This window comes from Ambystoma mexicanum, chromosome 1p, assembly GCF_040938575.1.
Source record: "Ambystoma mexicanum isolate Mex_15411 chromosome 1p, UKY_AmexF1_1, whole genome shotgun sequence".
NCBI lineage: Eukaryota > Metazoa > Chordata > Amphibia > Caudata > Ambystomatidae > Ambystoma > Ambystoma mexicanum.
The window spans coordinates 740,683,690-740,703,055 of record NC_090921.1 but is presented as its reverse complement, the minus strand read 5'-3'; the positions used below and the strand labels follow the sequence as shown (position 1 = coordinate 740,703,055).

The following is a 19,366-nucleotide window of genomic DNA, read 5'->3' as shown; positions in this document are numbered from 1 at the left end:
TACAACACAATTGATTACGAAGTAACGGTGGGCCAGCAGGCCGATATATACATGTGCACACGTGGTTATAGTGTGTGTAGATGTGGACCTACAGTTCTTAGATAGACAAGTGCTTCTGTGGTCCTCCGGACCTGTGCCTTCTATGTGTTTCTTTAGGTGGTCTCCTTGCAAAATGGCAGCTGCTTCCCAGCAGGCTGGGTCCAAGCTTGCCGCTTGCGATGCGATCTGGTACGTCCTGATGGGGTTTGGCCATGATGCCTGGCCCTACTCTCTTTTACCCACTTCTCTCTGAACCTTGTCTGTCCTGACTAACACTATGTTGTCATCCCTGCTTCCCAGCATCTACAGTCGCTGCAGGAGTGATTGGCTCCCCTGATACCTCCCTATCTGCTCTGGCTAATTGGGCAATTCCTCTTTCTAAAAAGTATCTGGCTCTTCCGCCTCTCTAGCAAATCAACCCTTTCATCTTTCTCCTGCTGGAGACACCTTTGGGCAATGCCTCTCCCTTGCCAACAGTTTGTCATTCCCTACAACACTTTCCGCCACTTTGGATTTCTGTTTTCTTCTCATCCCCAAACTCAAGGTGTATATCTTCTTTCTCATTCAGCTTTAGAAAACCATCTCCCTCCTTGCTCACCAAAAAGACATCTCCTCTCTTCTTCTCCATGATGGTATCTCCCTCCGTCCTCTCCAAAAATATATTTCTAATTCCTGTCTGTAGTGATATCTCCTGCCTTCTTTGAATCAGAATTACTAGATAGTCTCTCTTTCGGCGCCAACACAATCTCTTGCTTCTTTCTGTCCAAGGTGATATCCCTGTCACACCTCTCTCCCAGATGATATCCCTCTCAATCTGCTCAGAAACAGTATCTCTCCCCCATTTCCCTGGTTGAATATGCTGCTCTCTCTCTCTCGCTCCACAACAGAAGTTCACTCTTCAGCAATATCTCCCTCGGTTTCCCATAGAATCTCCCTCCTGCTCCACAATGATATGTCCCTCCTTTAACACAACAGAATTTCTTTCTACACTCCAAATAGCTCTCCCCGAAACTCCATACATTTCTCACCTCACCACACACCACTGTATCCTCCTTCCAGGTCCTCAACGTCAAGCTCTACTAAATCAAGGTCACCATAACTGTACTTTCCCAAGGTCTGCTTCTCTCCTGTCAGCACTCCCAGGGACTGGCCTGCTCATCCTGTTCAATCTGCTAGCGAATGCACTTGCTACAGCTCTTTCTCAAGCAGCCCAACCCTCCAGACCAAACTATCACTTTTTTACTGTGCAGTCTCTCCTCCCCTCAGGTGGTGCTTAGGGACATGGATTGTACCTGTGTAGTGTGGGTTATGTTGCTCTGTGATTGGACCATGGGCGTGGGTTGATGTGAGTCACAAGAGGAATGGCTAAGCTTCCATTAAGGCCGGCCTCCATCTTGGATTCCCGAACTGCCCTGGCGAACTGTGAGATCTCATTTCCTATGCCCTGAACCTCTGCTGCAATTGATGCCTGCTTCGACCCGGGTCCCCTTTCTTTCCCAACAGTACGTACTTCTAAGAACATAAAACCATCTGTTATGTCTGTGAAGCTGTTTGGTATAATTGTATCTTCTTTGTCACAGGGAATTTTGACCTTTGTAAACCCTGAGATGCTAACAGTAGCTCGAGAATAGAGCTTGTTTGCTTTCTTCCTCTCACATACAATGCAAGTCAATTTCAGAAGGTTCACAAGCAACTCTATCTGCTGTGCTTCAACAGTCTCTGCTAGTAGGACTCCTGTTCAGAAATGTTTTCTTTGGTATTGGTGATAAAGAAAGAAATGTGTATCCTGTGACAGGGCCAGAGATCTGTAGTTCTGAGGTGGGGATCGGGACTCCTCTCAGCCTGGCTTGGGAGGCCTGACAAGGTCTACGCCACAGACAATGCCGTCCTATGTGTGGGATGTCGGAGTGGGAAGGGCCCCAGTCCCTATCCTTTCCTCTTGTGCCTATTTGTTTGCCAGGAATACCACAATCTGTCACCCCATGCCTGAGCAGCACTATTCTGTCCAGTTTCTTTCTTTGGGGTCCACAGAAATCCCATTGCCAACAGCGTTAAAACGGAACAGGGAAAACGTCTCTATCATGCAGTGTTTTGTCTATTTTTCTTGTTCATTTTTGCACAAGATCTCTCTCTCTCTCTCTCTCTCTCTCTCTCTCTCTCTCTCTCTCTCTCTCTCTCTCTCTTCTCTCTCTCTCTCTCTCTCTCTCTCTCTCTCTCTCTGGAAGTGTCAATTGCACAGTGGCATGTCCATCGTTTTGTATGATACCTGGTGTCGTTTCCCAACCATGCCTCCTGCAAAACACTCTTGTGATTGTAAGAATGAGCTGCAACAGGGGAATGGAGGATGAAAGTGAATGACTGTAGATTCCTGAAATTCTTAAGTCACTCACTAGATTTGCCATTAGTCCCCGGAAATGATATAGTGTATCTTCTACTAGATGCAACTGGTTCATGAACAAGAATGTGTGTAGTTTGCCTATTTCTTATCTGTACAAATAAACAGCCCAGCCCCCTTCCTGTATCAAATATCCATCATACCTCTGTACAAATGATGTACGTTTGCAAGGGCAGATGTTTCTGCAGGAGCTGACAAGCTTTGATAGAAAACTCAGTTTAAGGTTTTGTATATTTGTCATTAAAAGTGTCCAGGACCTTTAGTAGGATGTTAATGTTTCTGAGAGCTGAGGCTTCAGTTTCCAAGCTAACTAAGAAAGAGGGCATTGATCTCTCTTTCCTGAATAGTAGAGGTATCACTTTGATTGTCGTCATTTTTTAAGTCTGGTGAAAAGGAGCTTTGACCTCTCCCTCTTTGGGCTTCATTATGAGTTTAGGGGTATTTCAGAGGTGAATCCTCCAAGATACCACCAAACGGATTTACAGTTACCACCACTTGATCCTGGGGATTTACTGCAGGATTACAAGTGGTGGAAGGAGGTGTAAACCCCCATTCTTGGGAGTCCATAAGATTCTATTGGGGATTTTTAACAGAATTACCACTGGTGGAATTCCGAGTGGCAATGCCAGCAATTTTTGGGAGGAAAAGTGGGAGGAAAAGTGAAAATCATAATTCCACTGGTGGTAATTCTTCCAAAACTTGTAATTTGGCTGTGCGGGACAAATTTAGGAGTAAAAGAACCTTAGTGTCTGCATTTTAGGTAAACCAGAATGACCCTTTCCCAAAAGCTGTCTTGCTGGTCAAGTGTCATGTCTGCCCTCAGCCAACACTTTTCACCATCTCTTTCAGGAGTGGAAGATCGCACTGTTTAAGATTCCAATATTCTAAATTGCCTATTGGGGAAGGGCTGAATTCCCATCCTTATTTAACCCAACTCATTGATGTACGTTGAAAGGGGATTCCCTGGACTAATAGGCGTTCCTGTGAGCAGAGCACAGCCTATGTGGGATGAGGCTGATCCAACCCGCACCTATGCAGAATAGAGCTGGGGGAGCCAGGGATTTCTGGGCTAGGGCTGAGCCAGTGCCGAGCTCTGGCCTGGCTCTTAAGGCCAAACGTGAGCTGAGCCAGGGAAATGACACGCGAAATTGGAGAGCTATGTGTCAGTGGTTGACGGGGCATAGAAAAGAAGCTGGGGTTACAGAAAAGGGGTGGGGCCAGAGAAACGAGGTGCAAGGGGGCTAGGAGCCGAGAAGAGGGGTGCAAGGGGTCTGAGTAAAGTGGTTTGAGGGGACTAGTGAATGAGAAAAGGAGTGCAGGGTGGCTGGGGCCAGGAAAAGGGGTGCAAAGGGGCTGAAGGTGTAAAAAAGGGGTGCCCGGGGACTATGGGTTCAGGAAAGGGGTTCTAGAGGGCTGGGGCTTGAGAAAAGAGGTGTGAAGGGCTGGGGCCTGAAGTGGGGTGCAAGAGGCCTGGTGCCTGAGAAAAGGAGTGCAAGGGGGGTGGGGACTGAGAAATGTGGTAGGAGGGGGCTGAGAAAAGTAGTGCAATAGGCCTGGGGGCCAAGCATGGTGGTGCGAGCGGGCAAGGGGCCAAGCAAAGAGGTGCAAGGAGGGACTGGGGGGCCAAGCAAAGTGGTTTGGGGCTGGGAAAAGGGGTGTGAGGGGATGTGGCTGAGAAAACAGTGTGATGGGGTTGGGGGTGAGAAAAGCAGTGAGGGGGCTGGGTCAAGAAAAGCCATGACATGGGGCTGGGGAGAAAGAGTGGTCGCACTGATCATTTTGCCAGAAAAAGACTGGCAGCACTCGGGGAGAGGTGGGGGGAGTCTGGATGTGCTGGTGCAGGTAAAGGCCCTTTACCCACACCAGCACATCAAGACCCCCATTTACTAAAGGGGGCTACGCTCGGAAGGAGCATGATGGCAGGGGTGGTAAAAGGGGGAGAACTTACCTTAAATTGCACCGCTGTGCAACAGGAGTGCACTCACATGACTTCCTGTTTGCACCCCAGCCAGCCAATAAATGAGTGGCTGGTGAAGGACTGGAAGTCAGGCCTCCTGCCGGGACAGGAAGTAAGGTGAGCACGCCCCTGAGGTGCAGTCGGCACTTCAGGAATGTGAAGGGGTTTTCTTATATTTTCTTTTTTTACCGGTGCAGGCGCTCATGGCCGGCCCCTGCTTTGGGCAGGCACTGACCTGAGGTGGGGGTCAAGCCGGATCCCGAGTTGTGACCCCGGCCGGCCTAAACTCGTCCCGGCTCGCCGAGCTCTAATGCAGAAACCCAGACACTGAGGGGCAGAATCTGGACACTGGCCTCCCCCCATGCTTTCTGACTGGTGACACCTGTTGGTGGTGCTTTGGCATTCCTGATATCCGAATTAAGTATATTGAATGTCATTCTATTTTATATTGTTCTGTAGGGGGAATGCATCCAGGGCCACCTTGTACCCTACTGTTGGCTTCTAAAGTCTTGGTTGCTGCTAATAGGAGGGAAAAGGCTGACTTCAAGACTTTGTTGCCTCCCAAGGATGCATTGAAGATGGCTTACCTCCATTTGTGAGACAATCCTGCGTGCCTCGAGTGGCATCCTGAGACCAGGGTAGGGGTACAGACATCTTGGCCTGAGAAGGACTGAGCAGTTAAAGGAAGCTAGTCATCCAGTTCACCTGGGTCTTCCTGAAGCGCTGGCAGCCCCAAAAACCTGCTTTGCCAATTTCCACAGAAGTGTGTACTTGCACTCATTTGTTTCCTTGAAGGAGAGCTTTCTAACAGGCTTCTCTCAAGTTTTAGCTCTTGTCAGCGACTGGAGATATCGCCTTTTAGAGATTACAGGGCAGATGATTGTGCAATATATTCCTGTTGTACTGGTATTCGCCAGCTCCGTGTCAGGTGGGTTACTACTCACTGAGATGTTTTTCCAAGGCCCAAAAGTACAGGTGATGTCGCCAGCGAAGAGATCTGTATGGGGACCTCACCAGAGAAAGGTGAATGTAGATTATAGTATTAGGAGACGTGATGTAAGCATACCTAGCCTACACCATGGAAGAAGCTTCAGTGCCCACTTGGGGCGCGGACAAAGATCTATTCACTCAACAGCAGAGCCTTTCCAGGGTGCTCTGCTCTGACTTGCTGGTAACAGTTTTCGCTGCCAATGAATTTTCTGGGCACGGAGCTGTTCAGAGACAGGAAGAGAGGAAGCGGCAGCAGATGAATGCCATCAATTCTTCATGCCAGTAGTTTGTCGGGGCAGCGGGTTATGCAGAAAAGGAATGTAAGGGTTTTCCATCAAATTCATATTTTTTTCTTGGATTCATATTTTTTTCTTAGGAATTGTTTGGGCTTCACACTGAAGGCCAATCCAAGACCACGGCCAGGGATATCCCAGCCGAAATGAAAACAGCCTTTTCTTGTGTGATTAAATGAATAGGCAGCGTGTTGCCATGAGAGGACTGTTTGCACATTTTGTGATTAGCTTGCCTCATCTTATGATGTCGGATGTTATGATTTTATACATGCATATTATTGACGATAGGGGGAGTACCATATTTCATGTGTTACTCTAATATTTGCAATGCTTGCGTGTTTCACATTTTTCATTAAATAAACACCACTTCAGGGTGTGAAAAGGACCATTCAATTCGCAGTCATTTTTACACTATTGATCTTCTATGAATTGTTTACCCGTCAGTAAATGACATTCATTTATTTCTGACAAATACAAAACGTGGTAGGGCCATGCAGGAAAGGACAGGATCACACTCTTCAAGGCTCTGGAACAAGTTGATTATCATCTCTCTATCCTTGCCATCTATCCTTGCCATCTGAAGAAGCAAGCATAATAAAAAAGGAGCTACTCCAATCCTGTGTATCTAGCCTTTCCCACCCCCTCTCACCATTCCAGCACTGGCCCCCAAAAGCTTCCGGGGAGCACAGGCAAGCTTGTGTGGAGCTGCCTGGAGCATACATAGCACATGTCATTGCGGATAATGAGTTACATAGAAGCTGAGCTCAAGCACTGCCCCGCATGAGGACGGTCCCGCAGGCATGGGCTGCAGTGCAGGCACGGGGAGGCAGCTATGGCCTTCCGGGAGCCACTTGAGAGGTGCGGTGGAGTGCTGTGGGAATTAGGTGATTACACGCCTCTGGGGAATTTATTTGTGGAGCAGACGGAGAAGATCAGGAAAGCCTGAGAGCACAGCATGGGACTGCGTGATGCAGTGAAGAACATGCATGTGTGGATCATGGTAAGCTGTGAGACCTGCAGTGACTGTGGGAATGCCAGCAGGGCTTTGCACAACCACTGGAGACTGACCATGGGATGCTACAGAAAGCATAACGGCAACATTTGGCGGGGCCCTCATACAATCGAAGCTTAACTACTATAATAGCCTCTACCTTGGTGCCAACCAAGTCATAATCAAGAAACTTCAGATCCTCCAAAATAATGCGCTGAGAGCAGCACTAAATATTCCCAAGAGAGAGCACATCTCCCACACAAGAATATCTTGCAAATAGTTATCCATTCAACAAACAATTGACCTAAAAACCCTCTGCCTCACCTACAAAGTCTTAAAGCACCTAGCCCCCCAGTACCTTAGCAACAAACTCACTCTTAAACCAAACACAAGAATCACCAGATCATCCAATACTCTCAGCCTCATCGTGCCCAGATTCACCGCCAAAAGAGCGGGGGGCTCGAGCTTCACTGTCCTCGCCCCTCAACTCTGGAACACCCTGCCACTGAATATTAAACTGGCCAAATCCTTCCAATTGTTCAGAAAACTAGTCATTAGCTGGCTTCTGGAGAAGGCAATCCTCAGATAGACTAAGCTCAGTACTAACTGTATACATTGTACATACTTTGAAATGTTTCCTACTACCTGCCTGTACATAGCATTTATGGCATATTTCCGCCACAATTGTATAACTGCTTTTATACTGCAACTTTGTAACTTGTCCCTAAGCGCCCATTTACCCCTGGGTCTGGAGCGCTATACTAAATAAAATAAACAAACAAACAAACAAAACATTTGCATAAGGAATGCCACGGGAACCCAGCAAGGACCAATAATGTTGCCATGCAATGCAGACCTGGGACACTGCATGAGCAAACAGCAAGATCCAGCCATCATGAAGACTCTTGTTGGTTCATAAGCGGGGGCTTTACCCTGGTGCAGGTGTCAAATAAACAATAGCATTGCCCACTTGCTATATTTTCACACATAGGGCCTCATTACGAGGTGGGCGGTAAGGGATACCGGGCACCGGTAAGGAGATCCCTTACCTATTCCCTTACCTTGGCAGGGACCGTAAGGAACGTGTGGTCTGACCCTACGTCCCTTACGGGTCCCGCTAAGGGACCAGGGTGCTAATAACGGGCTTGCAAGTCGCGAGCCCGTTATTAGCGCCCTCCCCATTCCCATTGAGCCCTTTGAGGGCTCAATGGGAATGGGGAATGGTTTGTTCAATGGGGACTTACCGGTCCCGCCAGGGTTGGACTACACCGGTAAGTCCCCATTGAACAACACCGGACTCGGTCACGGTATGGGAGGCAGCCATGGTACTAATAGTACAATGGCTACCGCCCATCTCGTAATGAGGCCCAAAGACTTAAAAGGTATAACTGAATTTTAATGTTCTGTAATATACTTCCACATTCTAATTTTAAACCTCTATGTTTAGAGAACTCACAGCTCAGATACCCGCTGGTGATGCCATTTGGTTTAATGCTAAATGCCTAATGCTCTTTGCATGATTCTTTTAATTAACCTGTTAAAGTCTGTGAAGGTCAAGTCTCAGACGGTTCATTTTTGTACTATGTGTAGTATTGTAACATTATGTTGTTAATGTAATGCATATTTTAGTTGTGAAGTGACCTGAGAGCACGTTTATCATTACCAATGATTGTCTTTATGAAGTGTGTGATAAGCCCCACAGAGAGCCTTAGCTCTCTTCGTTCCATTTATGCCACAAACCTCCTGAATTCACCTCCTCCCTCCAATCGGGTCATTGCATCCTACCATGCAAGTATGATGCTGTATAGACTGAGGAAGAGCTTCTGCCATGCAAGAGCACTGCCTCATAGTGTACCTTTACACACTATCATGCAACACTCCAACCTTATCATCTTAAGGGTAGAAATGCAACCGTGCATGACACCAGCTTTGTAGTCCGATAGGATGGGCCAGATCATTAGCAGTACTGTCTATGGGGATGGAGTGTACAGTACTAGGCTTGTACCTTGTTAACAATGACAGATGTCTTCTACTGAGAACTAACAGAAGCTCAAATAGCTTGTTATTTGGGCTCTGGCCCACTCAGGAGGTGCCCAACCACATTTCAGCTCTCTATGCCATAGCAAAGGGGAACTTTCATTTGCATGGTCTGATCCTGCTCAAAGGGATTGGGCAGCCTGAAATGCCAGGTGAATCTCCTCCAAGCAAGCATACCAGCAGCAACCCCAGACATGTGTTTCTGCCTCTTTGCAGTGTTATCTATGGGTAGGGGCTGTACCTTGCAAGAATGCTGCTCTCGGTTGGTTAGGTTAATATCACACCCTTGCTGTCTACTTTACCGAAAAAGGAGAGAGCTGGAGAGGTAGAGTTAGGTGATCCTTATGATAGGTGAAGACATTTAAGAATGGGGCATAGAGCAATGAGATGGATGATACTATTATCAAATGGGATATCATCAGGAACAATGAATCCCCCTAAATACTGGCAGAAAATGAGAAGAATAAACACAACCAAATGTGCTGGAGGGAGGTGGGGCTAGACATCTAACTGTACATTAATTACTTTGTACGTTTTTTTCCCTAGGCAGTGGAGCCTATTGATGTCTACTTCAAGTGCAACCTGGCCAACCCTCACTCAATACACTGCCTGGCCAGCGGCGAGGTTATGATCAGCTGTATTGGAGACCCTTCTGGTAATGCCAAAGGTACAGGCCATCTTCCTCGATTGCTTTGCCTCCATAGGCCGGTACCGTCCTTCCATGTTTCGGTCTTAGTATGGAGTTCATTAGACTCAGTTGGGCCTTAACGCCAATCACCCCCAAGGGGCATTATGATCAGGAGCTGGGTACGAATCCCAATCCATTAGAAATATTAAAGATACTTGTTGCTTGAAGTAGGACTCCCTGTATCTAACTGGCATATTAGCAGTATGTTTAAATGTATTTGTTTTAATTTAATGTTTCTATTTACTGATTTATAACGTGCGGGAACCTGAGGGTATCAGGGCGCACATATACAAATAGGATAACAAAGGTACAGGACATGAGCAGGGTAACAGTGAAGAAAAGGGGGTTTACTCAAAGAGAAAGGTCTTCAGTGTCTTTCTGAAGGCTTTGATGTTTGTGTCTAACCGTAGGGGTAAATGAAGCGAGTTCCAGGTGGCAAATGATCTGCCCAGCCCTTTGGAACTCATGGTGGACAGTTGACCATCCTTAGGTTAGTTGATGTAAGAGATTGTGAGGGCTCATACCAAGCCACTAATGATTTCAGGTAGCTCGGGATTTCCCATAAAGGTATTTGTGAAGTAGGGTAACTGCTTTGAATAGATATCCGGCGCCTACAGGGAGCCAGTTTAAGCATTGTCGATGGATTGAAATGTGGCACTTTCTCTGTATCATCTTTACAATCCAAACAATATAATTCTGAACAGTCTGGAGCTTCTGTATGGTCCTCTTGTCAGCGCCCACCAGCAAAGCACTACAATAGTCTATTCTAGACAGGATAACCGCTCGGGCTATTGTAGCACAATTATTTTCGGTGAGATAAAGGCGGATATTCCTAAGGAGTTTTAAATAGTAGGCACCATTTTTTGCGACCTGGGCTACATGTGACTCAGCGCCCAAGGTGCAGTCAAGATGTACGCCCAGGGTTCTTAATTTGTCCTGCACTAGGATGTTACTTTGCTGTATGGACAAAGCCTGGTAATCAGAGCCTAATTTTGCTCTTACATGGGGGGGATACAAAGATGAATAACTCTGTTTTACCCCCACTAAGGCACATCCAGTTGTTTCTCATCCATGAGTCGATCAGATTGTATATATTTTGGAGGTTTAAGGTGTTGGCTGGGTGAATCCCCGAGATCTCTAGGACCAGCTGTGTGTCATATGCGTAGTTGGTAAAAAACACTCCTGAAATGGGTAGCTACTGTCGAAAGGCCGGCCCATACTTGATAGTGCTAACATCTCATGATAAATCCACAGCCCTAAAACTGCCAAGTATTTAATGGGACAGTAACAATATTTCTCAGAAGTGCTGCTGTACTTTTTAAGGGATAGTATGATCACTTCTCGGCAGGGCCCCAATATTTTTAATTGGACTTGTCACAGATTCTTGAGCAGGGGTACTATACTAGAGACGGTGCTTGCACATCTCAATAAGGCTTCAGTACATTTAATGGCTCAGAACACGCTCTTCTATCCAGTGCTACTAAGCCTTTAGCAGAACAGTGCCTGCACTTCTCAGCAAGGCAGCTATACAATCAATGGGACGGCTCTTGCACTTATATCAGTAGCAGTTCTACACAGCCAGGTGACAGTAAACGAGGTGTAGGGTGGTAATGAATGGAAGTGATGTAGAGAAGGCAATAGCCATAGCAAACATCATGCCCTCATGTTAGCAGTGATTGGATGGGAGGGAAGTCAATTTAATGTTTGGGGACCTTCATTAGCAACGGTACACTATCTCTGCTTCTCAGCAAAGCTTCTAAATATTCAGTAACAGCACAGCTTTGGAGAGATGCTCTACGTTTCATAGGCTAGTACCAGCACTTCTTAGCAGGGATTAATACTATTAGTGTGGGTGGTAACAGTACTTTGTATCAGGGCTGCTTTGTATTTAATGGAGCAGTACTGACCCCTTCTCTCTTGTCCTGCAAGACGGTTACTGGGACAGTGCCTGCAAATCTTAAAATGTCTCCTAAACTTTTACTAGGACTGAACATGATCCTATTGGCAGACCTGCTTCACTCTGAATGGGAAAGCATCAACACTCATGAGTAGGGCTGTTGTGCACTTAACTGTGCAGGGCATAGACCTCCAATAGAACAATACTAGCACTTTTGAAGAGGCCCGCTGTACCATTCATCAAACAGTACTTACACTTCTGAACAGAACTGCAATACATTTAACAGCACAGTGGCGGCAATGGTGAAAGGGGGGGTATTCATGTTTTAAGGCATGAATTCGTTTTCAAAAATTGATTAGCAGAGTTTGCTAATTAAAATGTTCTTGATTAGCCCATTTGATTAGCAATGCTGTACTAATAAGTTTAATGTCACCAGAAGTTATTTGAACCCAAGACATAAAAGGAGCAACAATACAACATTTTTGAGTACCCCTGAAGTAAGACAGTAGTGAGATGAGTCAGGGCTCACAACTTCTTTAAAAATCCACTAGACCTGTAGTTGGAGTAACTTCGTTTACCTATTCGACCTAAGAGAAATGCACTCGAGCCATGGCAACGGTTGACAACAAATTGAAATGCGATTTAAGTAAAATGATGCATGTCACTACAAACCCACTATCATTTTCACACTGGTGCCACCCAGATGCTAGCCATGCACAGGGAAACGTTTGACATTTACTGCAAAGTAAAGCTTAACTAAAAGTGTCAAACATTCCCAGCAAATGGTACTCTTCCTTCATTAAATTTACTCGACTATGCGATTGGGCGAGTAGACTTTGGGATCCCTGGATGAGTGTATGTAAACTGTAAAAGGTTAGCTGAATGAATGGACATAAATAAATAGATATAATAAAAATGACTCTGATAACAGTTTGGCTACCTCTCCCGGAGCTTCTAGGGCGACAATGGGCCTCATTCCGAGTACGGCGCTAACCAATGGCGCTATTAACGCCTTGGTTGACGCCGTACCCGGACCGGCAGCGCCTTGGTGGTTGGCGGAATTACCGCCCCATTCCAAGGTTGGCGGGGCGGTAATTCCCCAATCCCCATTTACCCTTCCCCATTCCCATTCTTGCCCCATAGGGCATAATGGGAGTGGGGAAGGCGTCAATTACGCCACCGTAAATTACGGTGGCGTAATTAACATCAAGGTCCCTTAGCGCCATGGTATTTAACGCCTGCTAAAAGCAGGTGTTAAAAGCACCATGGCGCTAAGGGAACTCGGAGTATGGCGGTAAGGGATTACCGCCACCGCTCTCGTTAGCGGTGGCCGCTATCCCTTACCGCCATACTCGGAATGAGGCCCAATGCTTATTTTATGTCTTGAGTTTGGAGACAGCCTCACTGAAATGCCCACCGAGAATGGGTGCCCCTAGCTTAGAGGAATCATCCATGGAACCTTTTCACAGCCCACTGCTATTTTCTGTACAGAGAGATATTAAAACAGGAAAGAGTATAGGGTTAGTTTTAGGAGCAACACAACCTAGGAAAAACATAGCCACCCGCTACATATTCTTAAAGAATGACATAGAATTGCTTGGAATGTAGTTGCTGTTTTAAGGGGCATAGTTCACAGTTGATGTTGCTACCAAAGCTATGATTCAGCCAGGCAGAAGGCATTAATGGTGGATAATGAAATGGAGACCAGGGATGCAGCAGTTAACACGCTAACAACTTTGTAGAAATGATTGGATGGTAGGTAAGGCCATTCCAATATGTAAGGAAACGTTCAAAAGGGCTATCTAGTGAGCAATACCACAATATCAAAAAAGATAAACAACCAAAGGAACATTCTGGAATCCATATCATGGTATTACAGACCAGCGGGAGTGCTGTAACAGGTGTTGTCGGACCATACCAGAGTTACCAGCAGCGCTGTGATGCAATTATGTGGCAAAAACATAAAATCGTGTTAACAACAAAAACCCCGTTGGAAAAGATGCTTGAAATCTTACAGTGAGTATTGTTCTGGTGGAATGTTGGCAAAGAGAGGCACTAAGCCCCGTTGAGGAATGTTGGAGAGAAATAACAGGCCTTGCATCTTCAGTTAAGGCCCTTGGATGACCCATTGTTTACAATGGCCAGCAAAGTGCCAATGTTATAATGTTAGTGATTGTCGATAATGCTTGTATGGGTAAAGGGGCACGTTACACATTAGACCGTTTCCACCCATCCAGATGAATGATGTATGAAGCTCACAATTAGCAACTGCTTTGGCCAAAACCGGTTGCATAATTTGTCAACAGGGCACTACATGATTCCTATAGTGATGCCACGGAATCATTCTATGTGCAGGAAAAATGGTTCTATGAAGAACTGCCAAATATTTTTTGCTGACCTACAATTTTGCAGAAATTTATTTTTTACCAACTTTTTTACAGCAAAATGGAGGGGGAGATCCCACAACACCTCTTATTACCCCAAACTCCCACCCCCATATATACCTTAAACCAACTCACCATCTGCATTTTGCGGCAAAATAAAGTAGTAAAAAAGGGGGTAAAATTACATCTGTCGAATCTGTAGGTCGGTAAAAGAGGGATAGAGCATAAAAAAATGAATGGTTGCAATGTGTGCGGCACCAACATGCAAAGGGAGTCATCCCTGGGATGTGTTCCTGTGTAGAGGGATATGTAGATTTCATAGACCGAGCTCATGGCATTCTTCATCTCCCTTTGCTTGTTCTCTGCAGGTGGGTTCATCTTGCTGGATGCAGAAACCTTTGAGGTAAAGGGAAACTGGGAGAAGGACGGCCAAGCAACGCCCTTAGGGTACGATTTCTGGTACCAGCCCCGCCACAACATCATGGTCAGCACTGGATGGGGAATTCCGAAACGCACGCTTGACTTCTTCAACTTCGCTGATGTCAAAGCTGGTAAGAGATGTCCCGCCTTTCATCCTATTTCCTGTTTGACTTGCTTAAAGAGTGAAGGATGACTGGCTGGGATAAAGGTTCCACAAAACTTTGTTTCGAGTTGATAGTTGATCTTGTTGGAATTTTGGGCTTCTTCTGGCAAATTGGACCTAACAGCAGGTAGTAGTTGGCTGAATAATTGCTTTTCCCTGTTTGTATTGGAAGGCTGAGCTCAACCTCCCAACATGCAACAGGTTTTCCATGTTGTTTTTTATCAGTTTGATTGGGACGGTCTGGATTCAAGAGCCCAACAAGCAGCAATGGTTCATGAATGGTCGGTTTCCCTTTGTGCCGAACTCCATGTCCAACATGCCACATGTGAGTCCATGTTGGTCGTTCTCAGTTCATGTGGGGCCTCTGGGCTTCCATGTCCCAACATGCAACAGTTTTCTATCCCTATCCCCTATGCCACATAGCAAGGTCTCTGCCCCTATATTTCTTTTCTCTGAGGCTTCAGGCTCCATACCCCAGCATATAGGGCTTTCTTAGCAGAGCTGTACATCATTTCATTCTGGGAATGTGGTAATAGTGTCCCAACATGCAGTGGATTCTCAACATGGTATGGGTTACCAACATGTACTACCTTTAAGTCGCTATGGGGATTTGGACTTGGTGTCCCAGCAGGCAGCGATTTCTCAGGGTCTAGTTTCTTAAAAAATGTTCTTGGAGCTTGTGCCTAGTGCCCTATTTCTCAGCATTAAGGTTCTTCAGTTCACTCTGGGAACATGACTTAGTGTCACAGTGTGCAGCAGGTTCTCTGCATGTAGTATCTTCAGTTTACTCTGGAAGTCTGGACTCAGTGTACCAATAGGCAGTGGGTTCTTATTATGTACATTCTGCAGTTTGCATTGGGAACCTGGAGTCCCAGTATGCAGAAGGTTCTCAGTATTTCATTTCTTCAGTTCGCTCTGGAAACTTGGACTTAGTGTCACAGTGTGCAACAAGTTCTTTGCATGTAGTTTCTTCTGTTTACTCTGGGAACCTGGACACAGTGTGCAGCAGGTTCTCAGCATTTCATTTCTTCAGTTCACTCTGGGAACTTGGACTTAGTGTCACAGTGTGCAACAAGTTCTCTGCATGTAGTTTCATCTGTTTAGTCTGGTAACCTGAACTCAGTGTCAGTGTGCAGCAGGTGTTCAGCATTTCATTTCTTCAGTTCACTCTGGGAACTTGGACTTAATGTCACAATGTGCAGCAAGTTCTCAGCATTTCATTTCTTCAGTTCACTCTGGGAACTTTGGCTTAGTATCACAGTGTGCAGAAAGTTCTCAGCGTGTAGTTTCTTCAGTTCACTCTGCGAACTTGGACTTGGTGTACAGTGTGCAGCAAGTTCTCAGCGTGTAGTTTCTTCTTTTTAGTCTGGAACCTAGACTCAGTGTCACAGTGTGCAGCAGGTTCTCAGCATTTCATTTCTTCACTTCACTCAAGGAACATGGATTTAGTGTCATAGTGTGCAACAAGTTCTCTGCATGTAGTTTCGTCTGTTTACTCTGCGAACCTGGACTCAGTGTCATTGTGAAGCAGGTTTTCAGCATTTCATTTCTGCAGTTCACTCTGGAAACCTGGACTTAGTGTCACAGTGTGCAGCAAATTCATAGCATGTAGTTTCTTCTGTTAAGTCTGGGAACCTGGACTCAGTATCACAGTGTGCAACAGGTTCTCAGCATTTCATTTCTTAAGTTCACTCTGGGAACTTGGACTTAGTGTCACAATGTGCAGCAAGTTCTCAGCATTTCATTTCTTCAGTTCACTCTGGGAACTTTGACTTAGTGTCACAGTGTGCAGCAAGTTCTCAGCGTGTAGTTTCTTCTGTTTAGTCTGGGAACTTGGACTCAGTATCACAGTATTCAGCATGTTCTCAGCATTTTATTTCTTGGGTTCACTCTGGTTAATTTGACTTAGTGGCACAGTGTGCAGGAACTTCTCTGCATGTAGTTTCTTCTGTTTACTCTGGGAACTTGGACTTAGTGTCACAGTGTGCAGCAAGTTCTCAGCATTTCTTCAGTTCACTCTGGGAACTTTGACTTAGCGTCACAGTGTGCAGCAAGTTCTTAGCGTGTACTTTCTTCTGTTTTGTCTGGGAACCTGGACTCAGTGTCACAGTGTGCAGCAGCTTCTCAGCATTTAATTTCTTCAGTTCACTCTGGGAATTTGGACTTAGTGTCACAGTGTGCAACAAGTTCTCTGCATGTAGTCTTGTCTATTTAGTCTGGTAACCTGGACTCTGTGTCAGTGTGCAGCAGGTTCTCAGCATTTCATTTCTTCAGTTCACTCTGGGAACTTGGACTTAGTGTCACAATGTGCAGCAAGTTCTCAGCATTTCATTTCTTCATTTCACTCTGGGAACTTTTGCTTAGTGTCACAGCAATTCTCAGCGTGTAGTTTCTTCTGTTTAGTCTGGGAACTTGGACTCAGTATCACAGTGTGCAGCAAGTACTCAGCGTATAGTTTCTTCTGTTTAGTCTGGGAACCTGGACTCAGTGTCACAGAGTGCAGCAGGTTCTCAGCATTTCGTTTCTTCAGTTCACTCTGGGAACTTGGTCTAAGTGTCACAGTGTGCAGCAAGTTCTCAGCATTCCATTTCTTTAGTTCACTCTGGGAACTTTGACTTAGTGTCACAATGTGCAGCAAGTTCTCAGTGTGTAGTTTCTTCTGTTTAGTCTGGGAACCTGGACTCAGTGGCACAGAGTGCAGCAGGTTCTCAGCATTTCGTTTCTTCAGTTCACTCTGGGAACTTGGACTTAGTGTCACAGTGTGCAGCAAGTTCTCAGCATTTCATTTCTTAAGTTCACTCTGGGAACTTTGAGCTTGTGCCACAGAGTGCAGCAAGTTCTCTGCATGTAGTTTCGTCTGTTTACTCTGGGAACTTGGACTTAGTGTCAGTGTGCAGCAGGTTCTCAGCATTTAATTTCTTCAGTTCACTCTGGGAACTTGGAGTTAGTGTCACAGTGTGCAGCAAGTTCTCAGCATGTAGTTTCTTCTGTTTAGTCTGGGAACTTGGACTCAGTATCACAGTATTCAGCATGTTCTCAGCATTTTACTTCTTGAGTTCACTCTTGTTAATTTGACTTAGTGTCACAGTGTGCAGCAACTTCTCAGCGTGTAGTTTCTTCTGTTTAGTCTGGGAATCTGAACTCAGTGTCAGTGTGCAGCAGGGTCTCAGCATTTCATTTCTTCAGTTCAGTCTGGGAACTTGGACTTAGTGTCACAGTGTGCAGCAAGTTCTCTGCATGTAGTTTCGTCTGTTTACTCTGGGAACCTGGACTCAGTGTCAGTGTGCAGCAGGTTCTCAGCATGTAGTTTCTTCTGTTTAGTCTGGGAACTTGGACTCAGTATCACAGTATTCAGCATGTTCTCAGCATTTTATTTCTTGAGTTCACTCTTGTTAATTTGACTTAGTGTCACAGTGTGCAGCAACTTCTCAGCGTGTAGTTTCTTCTGTTTAGTCTGGGAATCTGAACTCAGTGTCAGTGTGCAGCGGGTTCTCAGCATTTCATTTCTTCAGTTCAGTCTGGGAACTTGGACTTAGTGTCACAGTGTGCAGCAAGTTCTCTGCATGTAGTTTCGTCTGTTTACTCTGGGAACCTGGACTCAGTGTCAGTGTGCAGCAGGTTCTCAGCATTTAATTTCTTCAGTTCACTCTGGGAACTTGGAGTTAGTGTCACAGTGTGCAGCAAGTTCTCAGCATGTAGTTTCTTCTGTTTAGTCTGGGAACTTGGACTCAGTATCACAGTATTCAGCATGTTCTCAGCATTTTATTTCTTGAGTTCACTCTTGTTAATTTGACTTAGTGTCACAGTGTGCAGCAACTTCTCAGCGTGTAGTTTCTTCTGTTTAGTCTGGGAATCTGAACTCAGTGTCAGTGTGCAGCAGGGTCTCAGCATTTCATTTCTTCAGTTCAGTCTGGGAACTTGGACTTAGTGTCACAGTGTGCAGCAAGTTCTCTGCATGTAGTTTGTCTCTTTACTCTGGGAACCTGGACTCAGTGTCAGTGTGCAGCAGGTTCTCAGCATTTAATTTCTTCAGTTCACTCTGGGAACTTGGAGTTAGTGTCACAGTGTGCAGCAGGTTCTCAGCATGTAGTTTCTTCTGTTTAGTCTGGGAACTTGGACTCAGTATCACAGTATTCAGCATGTTCTCAGCATTTTATTTCTTGAGTTCACTCTGGTTAATTTGACTTAGTGTCACAGTGTGCAGCAACTTCTCAGCGTGTAGTTTCTTCTGTTTAGTCTTGGAATCTGAACTCAGTGTCAATGTGCAGCAGGTTCTCAGCATTTAATTTCTTCAGTTCACTCTGGGTACTTTGACTTAGTGTCACAGTGTGCAGCAAGTTCTCAGCATGTAGTTTGTTCTGTTTAGTCTGTGAACCTGGACTCAGTATCACAGTGTTCTGCAGGTTCTCAGCATTTCATTTCTTCAGTTCACCCTGGGAACTTGGATTTAGTGTCAAAGTGTGCAGCAAGTTCTCTGCATGTAGTTTCTTCTATTTACTCTGGGAACCTGGACTCAGTGTCGGTGTGCAGCAGGTTCTCAGCATTTAATTTCTTCAGTTCACTCTGGGAACTTGGAGTTAGTGTCACAGTGTGCAGCAAGTTATCAGCATGTAGTTTCTTCTGTTTAGTCTGGGAACTTGGACTCAGTATCACAGTGTGCAGCAATTTCTCAGCGTATAGTTTCTTCTGTTTAGTCTGGGAACCTGGACTCAGTGTCACAGAGTGCATCAGGTTCTCAGCATTTCATTTCTTCAGTTCACTCTGGGAACTTGGACTTTGTGTCAAAGTGTGCAGCAAGTTCTCTGCATGTATTTTCTTCTGTTTACTCTGGGAACTTGGACTTAGTGTCACAGTGTGCAGCAAGTTCTCAGCATTTCATTTCTTCAATTCACTCTGGGAACTTTGACTTAGCGTCACAGTGTGCAGCACGTTCTTAGCATGTACTTTCTTCTGTTTTGTCTGGGAACCTGGATTCAGTGTCACAGTGTGCAGCAGCTTCTCAGCATTTAATTTCTTCAGTTCACTCTGGGAATTTGGATTTAGTGTCACAGTGTGCAACAAGTTCTCTGCATGTAGTTTTGTCTATTTAGTCTGGTAACCTGGACTCTGTGT

The 19,366-nt window shown here is 45.5% G+C and overlaps 1 protein-coding gene across 1 annotated transcript in view; it reads left to right on the top strand.

The window, feature by feature from the left end:
* The window catches only part of LOC138563770 (methanethiol oxidase-like), a 421,550-nt gene that overhangs the window by 59,460 nt on the left and 342,724 nt on the right, over positions 1–19,366 (top strand). Inside the window, exons 4-5 of the mRNA XM_069642864.1 lie at positions 9,249–9,369; positions 14,040–14,222. Coding sequence (XP_069498965.1) covers positions 9,249–9,369; positions 14,040–14,222 — 304 coding nt within the window. The remainder of the gene's footprint in view (positions 1–9,248; positions 9,370–14,039; positions 14,223–19,366) is intronic.